The 18,662-nt window shown below is 27.0% G+C and overlaps 5 protein-coding genes across 5 annotated transcripts; 3 read left to right on the top strand and 2 right to left on the bottom strand.

Annotated features, from left to right (window-relative positions):
- Positions 1-1,628: 1,628 nt before the first annotated feature.
- Positions 1,629-3,738, top strand: LOC132914267 (protein mono-ADP-ribosyltransferase PARP16). Its single transcript, XM_060973243.1, has 7 exons — positions 1,629-1,872; positions 1,948-2,292; positions 2,390-2,545; positions 2,665-2,874; positions 2,950-3,115; positions 3,189-3,321; positions 3,401-3,738. The coding sequence occupies exons 2-7, from the start codon at positions 1,966-1,968 to the stop codon at positions 3,558-3,560; spliced, it is 1,152 nt and encodes a 383-aa protein (XP_060829226.1). The 5' UTR covers positions 1,629-1,872; positions 1,948-1,965; the 3' UTR covers positions 3,561-3,738.
- On the bottom strand, positions 3,559-5,272 carry LOC132914273 (vacuolar protein sorting-associated protein 26C). The gene is made up of 6 exons (XM_060973254.1): positions 4,951-5,272; positions 4,745-4,888; positions 4,249-4,641; positions 4,087-4,183; positions 3,902-4,027; positions 3,559-3,824 (listed from the first exon to the last, which is right to left on the bottom strand). The coding sequence occupies exons 1-6, from the start codon at positions 5,005-5,007 to the stop codon at positions 3,742-3,744; spliced, it is 900 nt and encodes a 299-aa protein (XP_060829237.1). The 5' UTR covers positions 5,008-5,272; the 3' UTR covers positions 3,559-3,741.
- A 768-nt stretch (positions 5,273-6,040) lies between these two features.
- LOC132914265 (G2/mitotic-specific cyclin-B) lies at positions 6,041-10,238 on the top strand. Its single transcript, XM_060973239.1, has 5 exons — positions 6,041-6,207; positions 7,209-7,784; positions 7,860-8,099; positions 8,178-8,296; positions 8,464-10,238. Exons 1-5 carry the CDS (start codon positions 6,178-6,180, stop codon positions 8,720-8,722), a joined length of 1,224 nt encoding a protein of 407 aa, XP_060829222.1. The 5' UTR covers positions 6,041-6,177; the 3' UTR covers positions 8,723-10,238.
- A 255-nt stretch (positions 10,239-10,493) lies between these two features.
- On the bottom strand, positions 10,494-15,286 carry LOC132914243 (putative elongator complex protein 1). The gene is made up of 11 exons (XM_060973184.1): positions 14,423-15,286; positions 13,843-14,340; positions 13,550-13,764; positions 13,055-13,461; positions 11,899-12,979; positions 11,622-11,815; positions 11,278-11,542; positions 11,055-11,191; positions 10,836-10,990; positions 10,701-10,764; positions 10,494-10,643 (listed from the first exon to the last, which is right to left on the bottom strand). Exons 1-11 carry the CDS (start codon positions 15,284-15,286, stop codon positions 10,579-10,581), a joined length of 3,945 nt encoding a protein of 1,314 aa, XP_060829167.1. The 3' UTR covers positions 10,494-10,578.
- Positions 15,287-15,564: 278 nt separating this feature from the next.
- Positions 15,565-18,644, top strand: LOC132914251 (uncharacterized). The gene is made up of 8 exons (XM_060973204.1): positions 15,565-15,761; positions 15,848-15,955; positions 16,028-16,093; positions 16,167-16,282; positions 16,404-16,682; positions 16,758-16,965; positions 17,046-17,272; positions 17,347-18,644. Exons 1-8 carry the CDS (start codon positions 15,714-15,716, stop codon positions 18,263-18,265), a joined length of 1,971 nt encoding a protein of 656 aa, XP_060829187.1. The 5' UTR covers positions 15,565-15,713; the 3' UTR covers positions 18,266-18,644.
- The last annotated feature ends 18 nt before the right edge of the window (positions 18,645-18,662 follow it).

Here is an 18,662-nt window from a genome sequence, read left to right as displayed (position 1 = left end):
AACTGGAATTACATTTCCTCTTTGCTACTAGTATTTAAATCATCGTAAACCCCACGAAATTGTAAAATTTTATATTTATTAATGACAATAACAGGAAAAGCAGTTTATGAAAATTTATGAAATAGTTTCTGAACACCTATAAATGTGCTCCTAATTATTTGAAATATGTATTACTTATTTGTAACTTTAATAAAAATATTTATTACATAATAAAATTATTACTAATTCGTTTCTTGCAATAAACTGATTCCAATTTTTGATATTGTAATTATATGTATGTATTGTATTTTTGAATGCTCTGATACTTTTAATATATGAATTTGATGAAAAATTAAGGAGGGTGTAAAAAATAATATTAAGCTAAAAGAGAAAAACATCGACGTAACAAACGAACGTAATGAAACATATGTGATCTGTGATAAGAGTAGTGAGATTTCAGGCCAATGTTCACATGATTTCTGTACAAATTCGTTGTAACGCGGAGGATTATATATATTATTTTAAATAAAAGGCTATCTTTTTTCATTCGTCACTGACAAAAAATTTTCATTTCGAAGATGCCGGTCATCGAATATTGCAAATCGTTGGAAAAATTTGATATTCTTTAAGGGTATTTTAAACTCATTATAAAGGTAAACATTTCACGTTTTACTTGTCACTTATTTTTCAATTTAAAGAGATAAGAAATATTTGGTGACTAATTATTATGTATGTATTTAATTCTAATATAAAACATAACATAAATTAAAAGAGAATTTCTCATTATGTATGTATAAATGTATATATTAACCCTCAAAAGTTATCGTCAAAGGAAATCACGTTAAACCTATCACAAAAATTTCACCCTATTTACATTTTTTATTTTAGAAATTATTAAATACAAATAAATGCAATTAAATATTTTACTATTATTCAATATCATATTGAATATAGAAGAGCTATTATACAATATAATAAATAACATTGCAATAGTATTATTACAAAACGCTAATACTAAAACAAAATTTGCATGGGATGGAATTTTAGCCATGATAGCTTTTAGGGGTTAAAATACATAACGCATTTTTCCTTTGATCCTATACCAATTATTTATTTTTTTGTAAATACTGCGTTTTATTTGTACGACTAATACAAAAATAAAAACGTAACATTTTTTAATAGTCAATTATTTTAAAAAATTGTAATTGTTCATTGATCATCTACTGTATATATAAAATTCAAGTAAGTTTGAACAAAAGTGTGCAAACATTAGGAAACTCTTAAGATGCAAATATTCCTACCAAGATGTTCAATTTTTCGCATTGATCTACATTTCGTTTTGTGAAAGTTGTATCACTGCTAAGAATTACATTGTTTCAAAGCAAGTAGTTATTTGTGCATATAGTTTATAATACTTGAATGATAGCGGACTTTACGTTGATTTGTTGTTTTATAAAAACTTTTTAGTCTTTTTTACCTTTTTTGTTCTTTGTTTCTTTGTTTCGTACGGAATAATGGCAAATTAAATCATTAGTAACTGTGATAAAAAAAAAAAAAAAAAAAAAAATGAAAAAACACCGGCGATATGTTTGAAATTTAAAATTTTATAAGTATGAAATGAACTAACTTTCTTTATCCAAAGAAATTGTAATCATATATATGAATAAAATATTTCTTTGAGAGATTAATGTTTTATATAACTATATTTATCCGTTATTTGGACAAAATCATAACTATTGTGATTACTATGTGATACAATTTGATACTTGTTACATATACAATATTGATTTACAACCTATCATCGAAATTTGTTAATGATTTATCAACTAGATTTTGTAATATTGAAAATATACAATATAGCGCAAAATAATTATATAAACTTGTAAATATTGGGTAAGTAGATTCTTAATTGAAATTATAACACAGAGTCGAAAAATGATAATTTATTTGTTAAATATTTCAATTTAGATTTGATTAATCTCAATAATGGATAGCGCAAGCAAGAAACAAACCTTTCACAATGATAAAGAGAAGAAAAAATCTAACCCCAATCAAAGAAAAAGTTTGGATCAAGGGATTTGTAAAGAATCTGAGTTAGATTTATCATATACAATTCGATTGGATTCCACAAATCAGGAAGATGTCGAAAAAAAAATTCAGTGTCTAAAACATGTATTGGAGAAAGACCTAAGAGCAGCTGATTTAAAATGGTCCCTATTTGTAGCAGCTTGTAATACATATCGTTATGATACTTGTTTAAAACCATTTCCACCAATGTATATAAAAAATGAATGCAAAGACATTGAAGCTTTGGTAAAGTTTTTAAAATATCAATCTTATTGTTTTTATAATTTGCACATTAATGTTTTTAATGAGTAATAATCATTGAATATATTGATCTTAATTATAGAGAAGAGCTATAGAAATAATTCCCCCATTGGCTGTAATATTGAAAGCATTATCAGAATCAGATGCATATGAAAAATATGGAATGGCTATAGATCTATTACAGTGGGTTTTAGTGCGCTTGAGAGATCCTTATATAAAAAGCATTAAAAAAGAAAATGTAAGTTTCATTATATATATATTTATGATAACATAAATTTTGTGGAAATTTCTATTTTCATTCCAAATCATACTTTACAATTAAATCTTGTGAATATTGGAAAAATGTTTGCAATATAGTATGACTTGATATTGAGAAAAGTACCCTCAGAAATGCCAGTAGTTGCACCAAATTTAATATTCCAAGTCACAAGTACAAAACAATCTACTTCAGAAGACAGATGGAAAACAATTGCTCAAGGCCACACAACATTTTATGCTTATCATGGTAGTCGACTAGAGAACTTCCATTCCATTATACATTATGGTCTACAACAGAATATGTGTAAGGTAAAATAACCTACTTGACGTATGATATAATTTTTTACTATTTTCTAACATGATTAAATGAAATATATTTTTTAGAAGTCATTATTTGGTAAAGGAATATATCTTTCGAGTGAATTAGGTATAAGTTTACCATATAGTCCGGTTGGCTATGGGTGGGGAGGTAGTGTATTAGGAAGTGAAATGAGCTGCATAGCTTTATGTGAACTTATTAATCATACAGATGTAAAAACTGGAGATTCAGGTAAATAGATATTAAAAGAAATCATACATATTAAGAAAGCTTCATCATTTCTTATGCAAAGTATGTTGTACAGAGGATGATGCTAGAAGTTTAGTGTCAGATTCCATGGGTGGAAGAGTTCCAAATAAATATTATTTGGTAACAAATAGTGAATTGGTAAGGGTACGATACCTCCTTATTTACAGTCAACAAGTTCAAGCAGCAAGGTATGTGTATAATATTTATTACTTTTATATATTTTTTAAATATATGAATATAGAAATGTATAAACTTCTAATATTTTAGATGTATTAACGATAAAGGATTATTGGCATGGTTTAAACAACATAAATTATTAACATTTGTGCTTGGTTATGTGGTGCTGTTGGCTTCAGTTGGACTGACTCATAATAAACAAGTTGAAAAATATTATAAATTATTTGCTCAAAAAGTTGGACTGGAGTAAAAAGAAACTTTTTAATACAATAAGTTTTCCATCCATTAATATGTACATTAGGATAAAAAGATTATTTCTTTTTACATTTTTTTCAATGAAATTACATAAATTTGCATTTATTATAAGAAATATATACAATTTGTAAATAATACATATAATTTATATAAAATACTATATTTCTATACAAGATTTAGTATCTTGATAATATTATGGGGAAATTTTCTGTAACTAAATAATCATCTTCAAATATTACAATCAAATTCACTTCAAATTCTGTAATGAAATATGACCTTTTTATCACCAAATTTATTATAAAAAAATCCAGAATGAAAGTCATATAATGACCTTACCGACTTTAAAATTACTCGTACTTAATGTAGGACATGTAAATAACCGTGGGAATATCATATATATTGGTATAGGTAAATTTGTACAAACATTTCCTTCGCCAATCTGTATATTTTGTATTTCAGTAGCTGAAATAAATATAGTATTATAAGATCACAAATGAAATGTTAATATATTCTCATCCTACCATCTCTGGAATATCCTTCAGCACAACCACATGTCTCTACTCTTACCAACTGCAGTTCAATTGACTTTATTACAGCTTCACAATGTTCAATTACCACCTTCAAAAATATTATTTTTTCATACTACTTTATCAAACAAACCATGCATACTATAGTATTATTACCTCTCCTGTTAAGGGTTCAGAAATCTTGCAATACAATGAATCTAGTTTCCCAGAAATGCAAAATCTAGGTACATTGATTCTATCTCTTGTGTTTTGCAATGATTCTGGCATAATATTAAAACACACTGGTTTAATGGACTCTTTTTGTATCTTAGGAGGCACCTTATCTTCAACTATGAACTCTAATGATTTGCTTACATCTTTTGCTAAGAAACTTCTTTTTATATCACAGCGTATAAAATATTGGATATTTACAAAGACTCCATGATAAGTTTCATACAAAGACTTAGTCCCTCTAGGTTTTAGTGGTAATTCGAATGGTATTTCTGTTCTACCACTTGGTATTTTGCCACTCGGAGCAACGTCTAAAGTATATTGAACTAATTGTATTGGCTGAAAATACAAACGATAAAATTAGTTGATCCACTTAATTCTTATTTTATGACAGAACCATAATTTGCAGAAATACTTCTGAAAATTTCTAGGTAAAACTAACCTTTACAGAATTGTAAAATGCTTCAAAAATGCCAAAATTCTTCGAACTAAGCTGTAAATTGACCGAACCTTCCATACTTAAGAATATTCCATCATGTTTAACGTCAGAATTAGTATGTAGCAATATAAAACCAGCTACTATTTCCTAAAACATAACCTCAATATTTTCTGTTTTATAATGTTTCTATCGGAAATTATAGTACAGACCCCTTCATGATATATTTTACTAGCTCGCTTTAATTTGATATCGATGTTTATTGTCATTTTCAATTTATGATTGTTAATTAGATAATAATCATATATGAGTTTATGTATTCACTAATAACGACATTTGTCGATTGTTACTATATGTATGATCTATAGTATTTATGTCAAGTTTAATTAATTATAAGCTCTACGCTGAACATTTGCATGCAAAAAGCAAATAAACACAATACAAAATTAATTGCAATAGAACGCAAATAAATGTATTTAAGTATAAATTTCAGGACAACACGTCAATAGAAACTGAATCAGCTGTTTTAATATAATGTATATATTGACACAAGGAATTCTGATATCTTTGATTTAACATTTCTTTCGCATGAAATAAAAACAATTATGAAATAGAAAATATGTATCAAGACATTATTTACAAAAGGATACATTGTCGGCTTGTTAGAACACTTATATAATTAAAAAAAAGCACGTTTTTAGGAAGTCAGTTTGAAATAGAAAGTTCAAACTAGAAAATTATTAATTATTCCACTATTTAACAATGAAAGAATTTATTTTTGTTTACAATTCAATTAATAGTCAGTAGGTTTGGGGAATCTTCGATATAATACTGCTTGTAATATGTATTGCTTATTGCCTCATTGCCAGAAAAAATATTGGGAACCTATTCTGAATTTTAACAACACTTTTGTGAAATAATATGATTGTATTAGATAACTGTAACATTTCTAATTCCCAAATAGCACATTTTAGAGCTAATGTTGTGTAAATATTTAAAAAATGACGATTTTTTAGATACATCATTCTTCTAACTAATTTAGCAAATAAAACTAACATCAGTGAAAGAAGTATAGTCATTTTCTGAAAAATGATTTGAAATAGTTAATTAAATTTACTTTCATACTATTAATTCATTCATATAATAAACAAGAAAGCCACCTGAAATTTATCAATTTATAAAAAAAGTGAAACATAGTTGTGACACGTTTGAAATACGTTACCATTCGATCGACCAATCAGATCTCGTGACTTTCGCGGCATTTCTTCTTCTGTATACTAACATCCGCAGAAGGTGAACTTCCGTTCGATCGACTAAACAAATTCAAACCGACAGAGTCGTTACTGCGAGTTAAACGTTGTTTGGGAGACGGTGGAAGTAGACTAATCGGAAGACTAGCTTTTGGTGTTGCGTGTAATTATTTCCTGACTTTGTTAACGATGGCTTTAAGAAATAGGACCGCGCTCACGGTAAGTTTTAAATATTTTAAAAACATCGATGTGTATCAAATTAGCCATTGATAACAAGGGGAGGTCAATAGAACAGGGTAACCGTCTGTTCCTGACATCTTTAAATGCCCTTCATTTATTTCAAAAGTCATCGAAATAACAATTATTATGATTTATCCAGATTGCTGTATGTATTTTAATATTCTTAATACGAATTTTAATATCACTCGTTTGATTGTTTAATAACGAAGAATTTTGATTTTTGAAATTTAATATTAACGTACATTTTGATCGTTAAAGTCTCGTGCATCTTTTATATTTTATATAAATTGCATAAATTTTAGCTTTTCCTTCGTTATGTAATATTATTCTAAGGTAGAAATTGTTATAAAAGTATTAAAGATGTAATTAGTTGTAAGTTGCATCATGTATCTTAAACGGAAATGCGTTCGTAAACATTTAGAGCCGATTTAGGCGGAATTTTGTGCTGCCTAGGTAATTACATCACGAAAAGCATTCATTTCATTTTCTATTTATTGTATGAATTATATTTATTTTATTTACATCATATTATAATGTTTTATTCCTATACTCGGATTAAAAATTAAAAATTGTTTAAATGATAAGGTCTCTTTTTAACATTTAATTATTATTTTGCTAGGAAGATTGGCATTTAAATATTTAATTCGTATTTGTTATATCCCCTTTTATTTTATTAATATTTTACTTTTAACTCTTCATACTTACCATGTATTGTAACTTAAAATAAGTAATACAATAGTTAGTAGATTAAATTAGTCGGATTTATTGAAAAATAATATTGTTATACATATATACAGAATATTTGTAAAAAATAGTTTTGATAGTCAAAAAGTTATTGTTACACTAACTATTGTATTAAAATGTATATGTAACAATGTTATCTATTTTTATATATATGGAAAGAGTAAAGGTATTTCTTTTTTTAACAAGTAAGATCTGTACAAGAAAGTCAAAATATGGATCATGAAATAAATTTTCAGAATATTGTAAATCAAGAAAATACAAAGAATCTTAAGTCTTCTGTGACCACAATACCTGGGAAGACAAAAAGAGCTGCTTTGGGTGAAATAGGAAACAAAGTAAATACATTAAGAGGCATAGAACCCATTGATAGAACTAGCTTGCTAATAAAAGACAAGAAACCGATTATAGCCCCAAAACAAGCTATCAAACCACCAGAAAAAGCAACTGAGAAACTACCTGTACAAATAGTTAAACCTGTAATAAAGGTTGCAGTTCCTCAAGAGAGTGTGGTATCACTACCTGCTAAAAAGGAGGTTCAGTCATTCTCCTCAGATCTATTAGCAGTTGAAGATATTGATGAAGAAGATAAAGGAAATCCTAGTCTAGTTTCTATTTATAGTAATGACATTTATGAATACTTAAGAACTCTAGAAAGTATGTATCCCATCTCAAAAGGATATCTATGTGGACAAGAAGTTACGCCAAAAATGAGGAGTGTACTTATAGATTGGTTAGTGGATGTACACCAACAATTTCATTTAATGCAAGAAACATTATACCTAACTGTTGCTATCATTGATAGATTTTTACAGGTTTGTTGTTACATATAAAAACTTTTAATATTTATGTGGTTTTCTTTGAAAATTAATTTTGTTTTCTTCCAATAGGCTTTTCGCTCAATAGATAGGAAAAGATTACAATTGGTTGGTGTGACTGCTATGTTTATTGCTAGCAAGTATGAAGAAATGTATTCTCCAGATATAAATGATTTTGTATATATCACAGATAATGCATACTCGAAAGTAGAAATATTACAAATGGAAATGCTTATTGTAAAAACATTAGATTATTCTTTTGGTAGACCATTACCCTTACATTTCCTAAGGAGGTACAGCAAAGCTGGAAAGGTAATTTATAAATTTGTATCATCGATTAATTTTCATATTACATAATTTTATATCCTTAACTCAATAAATTGTTTTTAGGCACTCCCAATACATCATACAATGGCTAAATATTTTCTAGAACAAAGCTTAGTTCACTATGAAATGTGCCACTATCCCCCAAGCCTTATTGCAGCTGCAGCAATATATTTAGCTTTCCTGTAAGTTATCTATTAAAATATTATCTTAAAGGATTAAAGTCATTGTGCTTTCTCCTTTTCTAATATAGAAAAATCAATCAAAACAAGCAAATTGAATCAATATGAAATAATAGTTGATACTATTATTTACTAATAATTTACCATTATTGTTTTATCTGATTATGCAGAATTATTGATAATGATGACGAAGACCAGCAAAAGGTTGTCTGGACAAATACCTTGGCACATTACAGTACCTATTCCAAGGACGACGTATTCCCTGTAGTACGGGAAACAGCAAGTATTATAGTTAATGCAGATAAAATTAAGTATCAAGCTGTGAGAAAGAAATATGCCCAAGCAAAGTGCATGAAGATTAGTACTCGACCCGAACTTAGATCAGCAACAATAGATTTATTAGCTACTGCAGATAAAAGGGCAGTATAATATTCATTTTAAAAAATAACTGTAGTGAGATATTTGTTTGTTCAATATTTCATTGGACAAAATAAATTACATCGCACATAGGGTGATACATTTTCAAGTAGAAACATATGAGATGAGCAGACTAAATAAAAAGAGAGAGAAAGACGAGACTATCTTCATTTATCTTCTTTTCCTATCATATTGTTTTCATATAAAAAATGTCATAATTAAACATTTATTTTGATAGTTACCATGATGAATATTAAAATTATTTCTAAATAATGACTTTAGCTCCAAAATTTATTGGAGTAAATAATTTGGTATGAAAAATATTCCTACAAACAAGATTCAGTAAGGTAACTAATGATTCCTTACCTATAAAATGCTACAGGGAAAAAATACTTCAATTAGAAAATACAGTTGTTTATCTATTAAATTAAAAGTATGTGAATGGTAGTCTCGTTTTAATTACAGATATTAGCCTCAAGTATACAAGTTCTATTAAAAATGGGACATTTTAACTCTAAATATTACGGGGTTGCTGTACGAAGTTCGTAAGAAAGGAAGAAAAACTTTAGTAAGTATTTCCGTATGATATAATGTAACTTGAATATCCTTTATTCTTGAGTAAAGGTAATTTGCATTTTGTTGAATAATATCTGATTTATTAAAAACCAGATACTTAGTATGGAAATTACTTATTAAAGATTTTTTTTATCTATGCACGTAATTACACAATTTAGGGTAATTATAGAGAAAGTTTTTTAGTAGAGGAGAGAAAAGGAAAGAAGCATGAGAGTATAGTCAATTGATACGGAAATATGTATATTTTTGGATCACTATAGAAAACTATCAAACAACGTTTGTCAAAGGATCTCTGTTTAAATTCAGTAAAATTTCGGCAAAATGATTAAGGTGTAAAAGTAATGAAAGCTGAGAAATTTGGAATGGATTTGATTTCAGTCCAAAATCATTTTAGAAATTAATACTGCAATTGACTATAAAATTTAATTAAGTACTAAAGACACGATAGTAAGATAGTTATTTTAGATTATATTTAATATAGATTATAATATAGTTCAATTATTTAATACAAAATATTCCTAATATATTTTATAAATTATAGATTAGCAAAGACTATAAATTAGAAATACAATAATTTTTCAACTTTGTAGTCATTGAACATTTTGCCGAATTTTTATCTAATTGAAAACAAGATTTTTAGGTATTTAAATTGTGAATCATATCTTTTATACTGAAATATTGAAGAAATTTTAACTTTTATTCATGATTATAAAAACATTTTTATTTTGATATTAGTTCTATAAATAGTTTTAAATGTTAATGTATGAAAATACCCGAGTATTCCAGACGATATTAATAATCTATAATTTGATATCAATATTTTCACAAATATTATATCAATGAACATGACTGTTCATATCTGACATTTTGTCAGTGTGCGTTTGGAACGTAAATATTGTATAAAATTTATGTAAAGAAAATTTCAATAGAAAATAAATTGTAATAATGTTTCTTCCGGGTATCATATAATTCATACAAATTTAAATATTATATTATAATATATATATATTTGAATTTATATCGAGATGTTTGTTTTATAATATAAATCAATAGATTACTATAAAGCTGCGAGTTTGCCTCGCAAAACTTTGTTATAAACTATGATAATTATTGTAACATATTTTATTTCATATATACCTAGAGAGAAATTATCTTTAATGATAAATAACTTAGAGATTTATTAAATAAATGGAAAAATAAGCAGAAATAAATGTATCCTTTTTTTAATGGAAAGATTGTAATTGTAAAATATAATTCAAAATTAGATTTCTAAAAATATTCACTGTAATTAATTAGTAAAATATGTTCAATTTCCAAGGTGAAGAATTAGCTACCGGTGGATGTGTAATATAAGATTCTGAAAATTCGAGTAATAATTAAGATAAGTTTCCCCAATAGTTTAACAATAACTTACCAACTAATTTATAACAGGTAGAGAATCCTTGTGAATCTGTCATCGCCATAAGTTCTGTATTTTCCTAAAATTTTTTACGAACATAAAAAGTAGTGCAATTAATTAATTCAATTATAATTATGGTGTAATGTGTACCATTTCTGCTAAGCTTGAAGGTGCAGATTTATCCCAGATTTCAGATTTACTTGTTTCTATTATCAAAAGTAACTCTTCCATGGAATTTTGTATTTTTTCCGCATATTCATCGTCATCGAAATACAAAAGCATCTGTATCAATATCTGCAAATCATCTGAAATTAGAAATATTATGTAATCTTTATATGATAATTAATTTCTATAAATAAGTACACAAACCTCGTTCTTTGTACATATTGCTGATAATTTGATACAAAGTTTGTATTAATGCCAGATCCTCAAAGACACTGCCTTCTTTTAAACTTAAAAATTTCCTTTCCTGCTTTCTTCGATTTTTGCTGGATCTATAACTTTTTCTAAAAGTAATACACATGTAAACATATTTAATTTTTAACATAAATTCATTAAAAAAGCTTTATTCATTATTCTCAAACGTCTTTACCCAGAGATAGTAGACAATCTCGATCTTTGACTCAAAGTTGAACTAACAACGCTACTTGTATCGCTAAGAATATCTGAAATGCCGTTATTACATATCAATTCATTGTCACAAAGTATTTCATTGTACGATTTATTGTTTCTCTGAGAAATATTGTGCCTGACTGTTGCAAGACGCAATTTATATTGCTCAAAATCTTGTCTATTTTTTTCTATTTGTGACAGAGCGTGATCCGCATATTCGTATACACTAGGTTTTATATGACATTCTGAAATATAACAATTTTAATTAATAATGTAGTCAATTGATATTTAACTTATGTACTATTTTTGAAAGTGTAAACCTACCAATCAAATCTAGATTTTTGGTATCATGCGCAATTCTTACAGCATCTTTCCATTGTTTACCATTACATAAAGAGATTATAGCTTCCTTCGCATTTCTGAAATAATTCATTAAAATATGTGCAGCTTCCTCATACTTTTTATCAATTTTTAGACGTTCTACAAGATCGTGATAAATCTCGTGTTTTTCTGTTTCACTAAAATATAATTTAATATAATTTAATTTTATAAATTTATAATAATGACTTCAATCTGTTTTATATCTATTGCTTATATCAACCTTAGTTCCATTTGAGTAGATAGTATAATAACATCTTGCCAACAACTAGCTAATTTATAAGCATTTAAAGCTTCTTTGATATCACCAGATCTATGAAACATAATTCCAGCTTCATGATAGTGTCGTTTATTCAATAAATATTCACCGTAACTTCTGGCTACCTCCTTATACATTTTGCTTTTCTTCTCAAATAATTTTAAACCTTTTGTATACAGATTATAATTACGTATCAAATTTATACATTCGTTAAATCTGTTTGGTTCTTTCGCAATATGTTCAAGAGCAGACTCATAACGTTTCAAATGTAAATCGATAGAATATTTCATATAATTCTCATCAAGCTTTTTCAAGCCATTAAGAAATGGAATATATTCTTTGGGATCTTTTTGTGACTTAGAAGCAATGAACATAGTCAAATCAAAATCGTACATTCCTAAAGCTATATCAAATAGTATATTTACATCCATTATGTACGACAGATATTTTAGTGCTTCATCAGACATTATGTGTTCCTCATATCCAGTACGGTTTTCCTCTAACTTCTGAATTTTCTTTATTTTCGTTAGCGCAGCTTCTATTCCTTGCTTTCTTTTATCTTTCACCAAACTGATTAATATCGGTTGAATTAAATGATCAGAGTTGTTCTTTTCTTCCATAATGTTTCGCAGTAAACTGCAAATTGGTTCAATTTTATTTATTTCAAGGTTTCTTGATTCTGACTGATGTCTTCGATAGTAATTTGCATATATTGTCGTGGTAACATCTTCATCTGCTAACTCAGACAAGAATAAACTCAACCAACTTGCTTTGGAAACTTGTTCCACGAATTTATTTGCATTCTCGATAAATTTTTTTGGATTATAGTCATAGATCAAGTTCAAATTTATTCGTTGTCTCCGCATTAAATCGAAGGCAGATAAATAATTGCAATTGTCTAAGTAAAATCCAATAATATATAAAGACAATGCCCTTGGTTGAATGCATTCTAGGTTTCCACGAGGCATTTGCAAAACAACTTTGGAATCTTTAGCAATAGCTGCAATCAATTGAGATCCCCTTTCCACTCTTCTAATATTCATATCTAAAAATATTGATTAATCAACTTAATTATAATATTAAAAATAACTTAACAATTAGAAATTAATGACTGGTATACCTGAAAATGACTTATCATTGAGTCGATTTTCCCATGGCTTTACAGTCAAATCTTGCTTTAGTAATTCTTCAAAATCATTCTCGTTCAAGATAGTGCATATCAAAGTATTTTGTGCAGTTGTAAGAAGTAAAAATTCCGAGTGAACGAAAAAACTTGTGATATTGTTAGCAATTTGCTTTCCATTAATTGCAAAACAGTTCCTGTGATATAATGACAGTACTTTGTGCTTTGTCCCAATTTTCACAACTTCTACTTTATAGGTATATCCTTGCAATTGTATATCAACTGGAACTAATTCTGTTTCTTTTGTATATTTTATAATGGAATTGTCTATAATTATGTATGCTTCATCTGAATCTGGAGAACGAACTATGTGTTGAATTAAACCATCCATAACGTGTACTTGCCTTTAAACATTAAAGAATTATTAATTTTCGAAACTAAAGTATAACTTATACTATTTTTAAATTAAACAAATTTTTCTCATAAATATACCTCAATATAACTTGTCCCTGTGTTTGATCTTCTATTGCACTTAACATCAAAACACAGAGGAAACTCTGATCATTTATTGATAATGAACATAAAACGTTGTTTTCATTAAGCCATAAAAAGTGATGCATATTGTAAAAGAAATTTTTATGCTCTAGTAGAATATCCCATTTAATATCATATGTTCCAACATGTTCATAGTCTAAAAGGAATGAATCCTAATTTTTTAAATGCATTAGTAATTATCCTTTCATCTTTGTGAAATTTTAAATAATTTATAATTCATTTATATTTACCACTAAAGACTTGTAAAATATTAATTTTTTACTAGCAGAAACACAAAAGAATGCATTGCTGTCTATCCAGGTATCTTTGCCTGTTATATCAGGTGCAAAAACAATAGCATTTATGGACTCAGACGTTTCTAAAGTTTTATGTGCCATTGGTGGTGGTACAATTCCTACTCTAAGACCAGTCATTAATGACTTATTTCCATCAATGATGCCAATAACAGATTTATCATGTACAGTTATGCCTCTACTTTGATCAACAGACCAATTATAGTCAAATGTGATAAGTTCTTTGTATGTTAAAACAATCAGCTTTTTAAAACAAGATGTTGTACTCCATGTGGCACATATTAGTGAGTTATCTGTGGGAAATTTAATAGTTTGTTTCAAATACCAATGATAATTATTTTCTGTCCATAGTTGTAGAACTGAAGAAGAATCTGCCTGAATTTGACACCAAATAGTTAAAATTTCTGAATCTGCAGACCAAAATAAATCTCTCACCTAAAATAAGTTTTAAAATATTTAAATTATCATGCTCTTAAATTTATTCAGAATAATAATAAATGCAAATTTTCACACATACCCTAATTTCTTTTGGTTTAAAAGGAAGTAAAAATTCTCTGTGTTTTAAACCATTCTTCTCAAAAAATACAACAAGGTGCTTGTTTTGTGAAATCTGTGTTGCTGCAATTAAACTACCAGATGGTTTCCATGACAATGACTCTTCCAAACCATTAGCGATCTCACTGGTGTATTGTAAAATACCTTCTCTATTGAATACTTTAAACTGTCTAACTTTATTTTTGGGATGTAAGAAACCAACAGCAAATAACAAACCATCATCGCGCCAAGTTATTTTATATAATCCATCATCTAGATCGTTTTCACATATTTCTGTTGGCTTAGATATTGCTGCTTTTTTTCCTTCTGAACCATGAAACTGAGTTTCCTTCGTACCCCAACCAACAGTTACAAATTGCTTTTGACCAAAATATTGTGCATGCAGATCTACCTCTGAGATTATTTCAAAAGTAGATACCATTGTAATCACAATACCACTAATTGTAACTAATATGATTATTTCATGATCTGGACTTAGTTTCATGCATTGTAAATCTGTGTTTAAATCAATCATCAATTCGTATTTAAATTCAGGTTCTAGATTTATTCTTATAATATTGCCAGATTTACAGACACCATATAGTTCTTGTATTACACTACAATATTCCAAACCTATGAATTCTAAATTTTCATCAATTTCGAAGAAACTTATGTCTTCCACATAATTCGATGGAATTTTACATAATTTATTTTTTAAAAGCATATAAAAATCATCATTAGTTGAATCAACGGTATACAATATTTTTAAATCTTTTACATTTGAAATTTCATTTTCTAGGATATTTAAAAGACGACTAGTGCGTTGTTTCACTACCAAATTCTTCATTATTTAATAATAACGTGATAAAAGCATAAAAAAAATAATCGAGGAATTTTTGTTTGCGGTTCACTGGAGGTACAGGAGCGAGAACTTTAAAAACTAACCTCTACACAATTCGAAGTATATAGGTTAATGTGAGAGATACATATATAGGACAATAATGAAAACAGTTCTGTAGTTTTTTCTATTTTATATAAATAGAATAAATTAAATAAGTTTAAAACAGGAATTATATTGAATAAGGAAAGATGAAGCTGTTCAAATTATATATTATACAACAACAAAAAAATAAAGTGATATGTGAAATATCTTTACCTAACCTAAAATATATCAATAAAATGTTCTGACAAGTATATTTTATGAATGTAAAAGAAACTTAAATTCTTGAAATAATATTATATAATTCATTGTTTGTTTCAAACATTAATACACCATGAATTCTACTGATATCACTGATGAAGACGAAGATGTTGTCATAAAAGTATTTTAAATTTTTCTACATTTGATAAAAAATCAATAATATATCATTGTTTAATATTTTATTATATTTTATTTTTTATTTTTTAGGGTTCGTCATTATACGAACATTTATGTAAATTAGGTTATACCGACTTTGAAAGTGTAACAATACAAAAACAAATACCTAAAAATGAAAAGAGGTATCTTAAATTATTTGTGAGTACTTTTTCAAATGAACCAATGAAAATCATACGATATGCATTTTATAAATAATTTTTGTATTTTTAGGATTGTATATTTAACGTAAAAAATATTTTTAAAAAATTATATTCTATATACTTGGGAATAATTCAGGTATAAATATTATACTCAACATGCTTAAGTAATACTATAAAATATTTATAATGAAGAATTTTATTTATGTTAGGATGATAGTATATCCTACAAACAGGTGGAAACTATTTTAAATGCGAAAATTCTTTTAAATGATCATGGTTGTGCAATACATAGTTTTCTTGATAAATATGAATATAAACCATGGAGGTAAACTTTTAAATTTATCAAATGATATTGAAATTAACTATAATTATCTCAACTATAAAAAGCAAAAATTGGTGCAAGAGTTAAATCAAATAAAACGATACCCATATTATCTTTTTTGCAGGACTATAACATCAAAATTTATTTTATTTGGCACTATTTTATCATCTTCAGTCTATATGTTTTATAATACCCAACATAAAACTTCAGCTAGTTTATTTGCATTAGCTGCATTATATTGCATTAGTTATATAGAATTTTTGAGAATAAGGGCACATAGAGATCTAAAATCCATTGTGTCTCTACAGAATGATTTCTTTGATCTTTGTAAGAAGGGATTGAAAATTTTGAAATATGGGTATAAAATAAAATTGCACCAAGGGAAAAGTTCCCAACAATTTTCGTAAGCTTTTAAATTTTACAATTTATTAGACTATTACGTAATGTTATATTATTTCTAATATATATAATTCAACAGTGATCTCACAGCAGGTAGACTAAAATATTTGCAACCCATAATGGAAAATTTAGTCAAATATTTGGGAGTTATTGCTTGCATCTATTATCATGCTTCTTTAACTCTTATAAAACTGCTACCAGTAGATATTTGTAATGAAGATTTATTAACGAGATTTGATAGTAAATCGTTTGAAATACATGGTGAAATAAATTATCAAAAATTGAAGGTTGAAATGAAATATCTTTTAGTACTGATTTTGTAACTAATATTTGTATATTTTTATACATTATATTATTTTTCTAATAGACTCTATATCATACTTATATCCTCACTCAGTCTGAGATGTTGTATTTATTAACTATAGCATACGATAATTATACTTGGCAGCAATCATACAAGAAAATTCCTGAATTACAATTGGCCTATATCATACGTTTTTTAATCATGTATTTAAGCATATATAAAAATAAGTTATCAGAACACATTGATGCTTATTATAGTTTTAAACTAGAACCCATATCATATAAATACAGGTAAGAATGCTTTTTTAAAATATCTTTATAAATGTTAAAAATTACAGATTGTTTATATATTTCTATTGTTTTAGAGGTCCAGATTCATCTAAATGGCAAGATTTATATATGCACCTCTATTTAGCTTCTAATAAATTACAGTTGGCTTACAGCCACATATTATCAATACTCCAAGATATTGATAATGATGTAATTGAAAATGTAACAAACGAAGGTTGTATGGAGAACACAATGCAGAAGTTAACTGCAGCTCAAAAAAGTATTGACACTGCAAAAGATTTTATTGAGTTTAGTAGTCTATTTCTTGTAAAATCGCAAAATAGTGGTTCTACAATTAACTGTTTGGAAACGAATATTCCAATGTTAAATGCAAATTCGAATATCCACATTGTAACTGATTCAGAACCGGAAATTATGGATGAGGTATTCGAAGAATATATTAGGGAAGAATATTTGAAACCTTTGAGTAAAGAAGCCGACGAAATATCACTGTACAGTTCTAAACGAGATAAAACGTTGTTTAAAAATTTTATGGTTGAATTAAAGGACGCTTTAGTGGATAAGAAAAAATCTATGTCTGAAAGAGAATCAAAGGCACTTGAACGAATGTATAAAACTATAACAAAAACAAGTACTTCAGATGATCAGCTTCAGCAAATTCCCACATCTCCACCCACCTCTTCCTTTAATACTTCTTCTTTAATACAGAATAATAATAAAATTTCTAATTATGGAACAAAAGCGCAATTACATGCATTACCTGAAAAATCTAATGTTGCTCAATCGATTATTAAAAGTGAAGATTTAAAGGGAAAGAATATGGATGACACATTAATAGAAGAAATGTCACTAAGTAATATTATACATTTACCAAAAAAATCAGAGTTTTCATCTCTTTTACCACCACCATTTTTAAAAGCAAAAGAAGAAACTTTTATAGGAAGTGGTGAAAATTCTGAGGATGATGAAGAAATTACAGTGGAGAATAAATAAAAAATCATGCAATATGTATTTATTGTTACGAAAATACTTTGTATTGGGAATCAAATAGTTTCATTCATATGATAAAATACTAATATATTTTGTAAGAATATATACTACAATGTGTTTATTTACAGATTCGAAATAAATTACATATTTTATGCATGATTCTCATTAAAATAAAACTGTACCTGTATAATTTATGTCCTGTATAATACTAATGATAATGACAATAATGATTAATATTAACATACACTATTACAATACTACTATCAACATAGAATTTTAATTTTTTAAATTTATTTCTGTCATACAATTGTATAAAATGCTTCAACAAATGAATAAAAAACACGAATAAATTATCGCATAAATATACTTGGCAATGATAAAATTCTACAATAAATTATTA

This window comes from Bombus pascuorum, chromosome 14 (assembly GCF_905332965.1).
Source record: "Bombus pascuorum chromosome 14, iyBomPasc1.1, whole genome shotgun sequence".
NCBI classification, from domain to species: domain Eukaryota; kingdom Metazoa; phylum Arthropoda; class Insecta; order Hymenoptera; family Apidae; genus Bombus; species Bombus pascuorum.
The sequence above is the reverse complement of the archived record's forward strand: the minus strand, read 5'-3'. Positions and strand labels throughout refer to the sequence as shown.

Bases quoted from the DNA above. Each gene is read 5' to 3' on its own strand.
- LOC132914251 (XM_060973204.1), top strand. From the start codon at position 15,714: ATGAATTCTACTGATATCACTGATGAAGACGAAGATGTTGTCATAAAA. The intron at 16,283-16,403 runs GTAAACTTTTAA...TCTTTTTTGCAG, and splicing joins TATGAATATAAACCATGGAG to GACTATAACATCAAAATTTA. The intron at 17,273-17,346 runs GTAAGAATGCTT...CTATTGTTTTAG, and splicing joins CCCATATCATATAAATACAG to AGGTCCAGATTCATCTAAAT.
- LOC132914243 (XM_060973184.1), bottom strand. From the start codon at position 15,286: ATGAAGAATTTGGTAGTGAAACAACGCACTAGTCGTCTTTTAAATATC. The intron at 11,816-11,898 runs GTTGATATAAGC...ATTATATTTTAG, and splicing joins TCTACTCAAATGGAACTAAG to TGAAACAGAAAAACACGAGA. The intron at 11,192-11,277 runs GTAAAGACGTTT...TATTACTTTTAG, and splicing joins AGATTGTCTACTATCTCTGG to AAAAAGTTATAGATCCAGCA.
- LOC132914267 (XM_060973243.1), top strand. From the start codon at position 1,966: ATGGATAGCGCAAGCAAGAAACAAACCTTTCACAATGATAAAGAGAAG. The intron at 3,116-3,188 runs GTAAATAGATAT...TATGTTGTACAG, and splicing joins TGTAAAAACTGGAGATTCAG to AGGATGATGCTAGAAGTTTA. The intron at 3,322-3,400 runs GTATGTGTATAA...CTAATATTTTAG, and splicing joins CAACAAGTTCAAGCAGCAAG to ATGTATTAACGATAAAGGAT.
- LOC132914273 (XM_060973254.1), bottom strand. From the start codon at position 5,007: ATGACAATAAACATCGATATCAAATTAAAGCGAGCTAGTAAAATATAT. The intron at 4,642-4,744 runs GTTAGTTTTACC...TTGTATTTTCAG, and splicing joins CATTTTACAATTCTGTAAAG to CCAATACAATTAGTTCAATA. The intron at 4,028-4,086 runs GTAGGATGAGAA...TATTTATTTCAG, and splicing joins TGAAGGATATTCCAGAGATG to CTACTGAAATACAAAATATA.
- LOC132914265 (XM_060973239.1), top strand. From the start codon at position 6,178: ATGGCTTTAAGAAATAGGACCGCGCTCACG. The intron at 7,785-7,859 runs GTTTGTTGTTAC...TTCTTCCAATAG, and splicing joins TCATTGATAGATTTTTACAG to GCTTTTCGCTCAATAGATAG. The intron at 8,100-8,177 runs GTAATTTATAAA...AATTGTTTTTAG, and splicing joins GGTACAGCAAAGCTGGAAAG to GCACTCCCAATACATCATAC.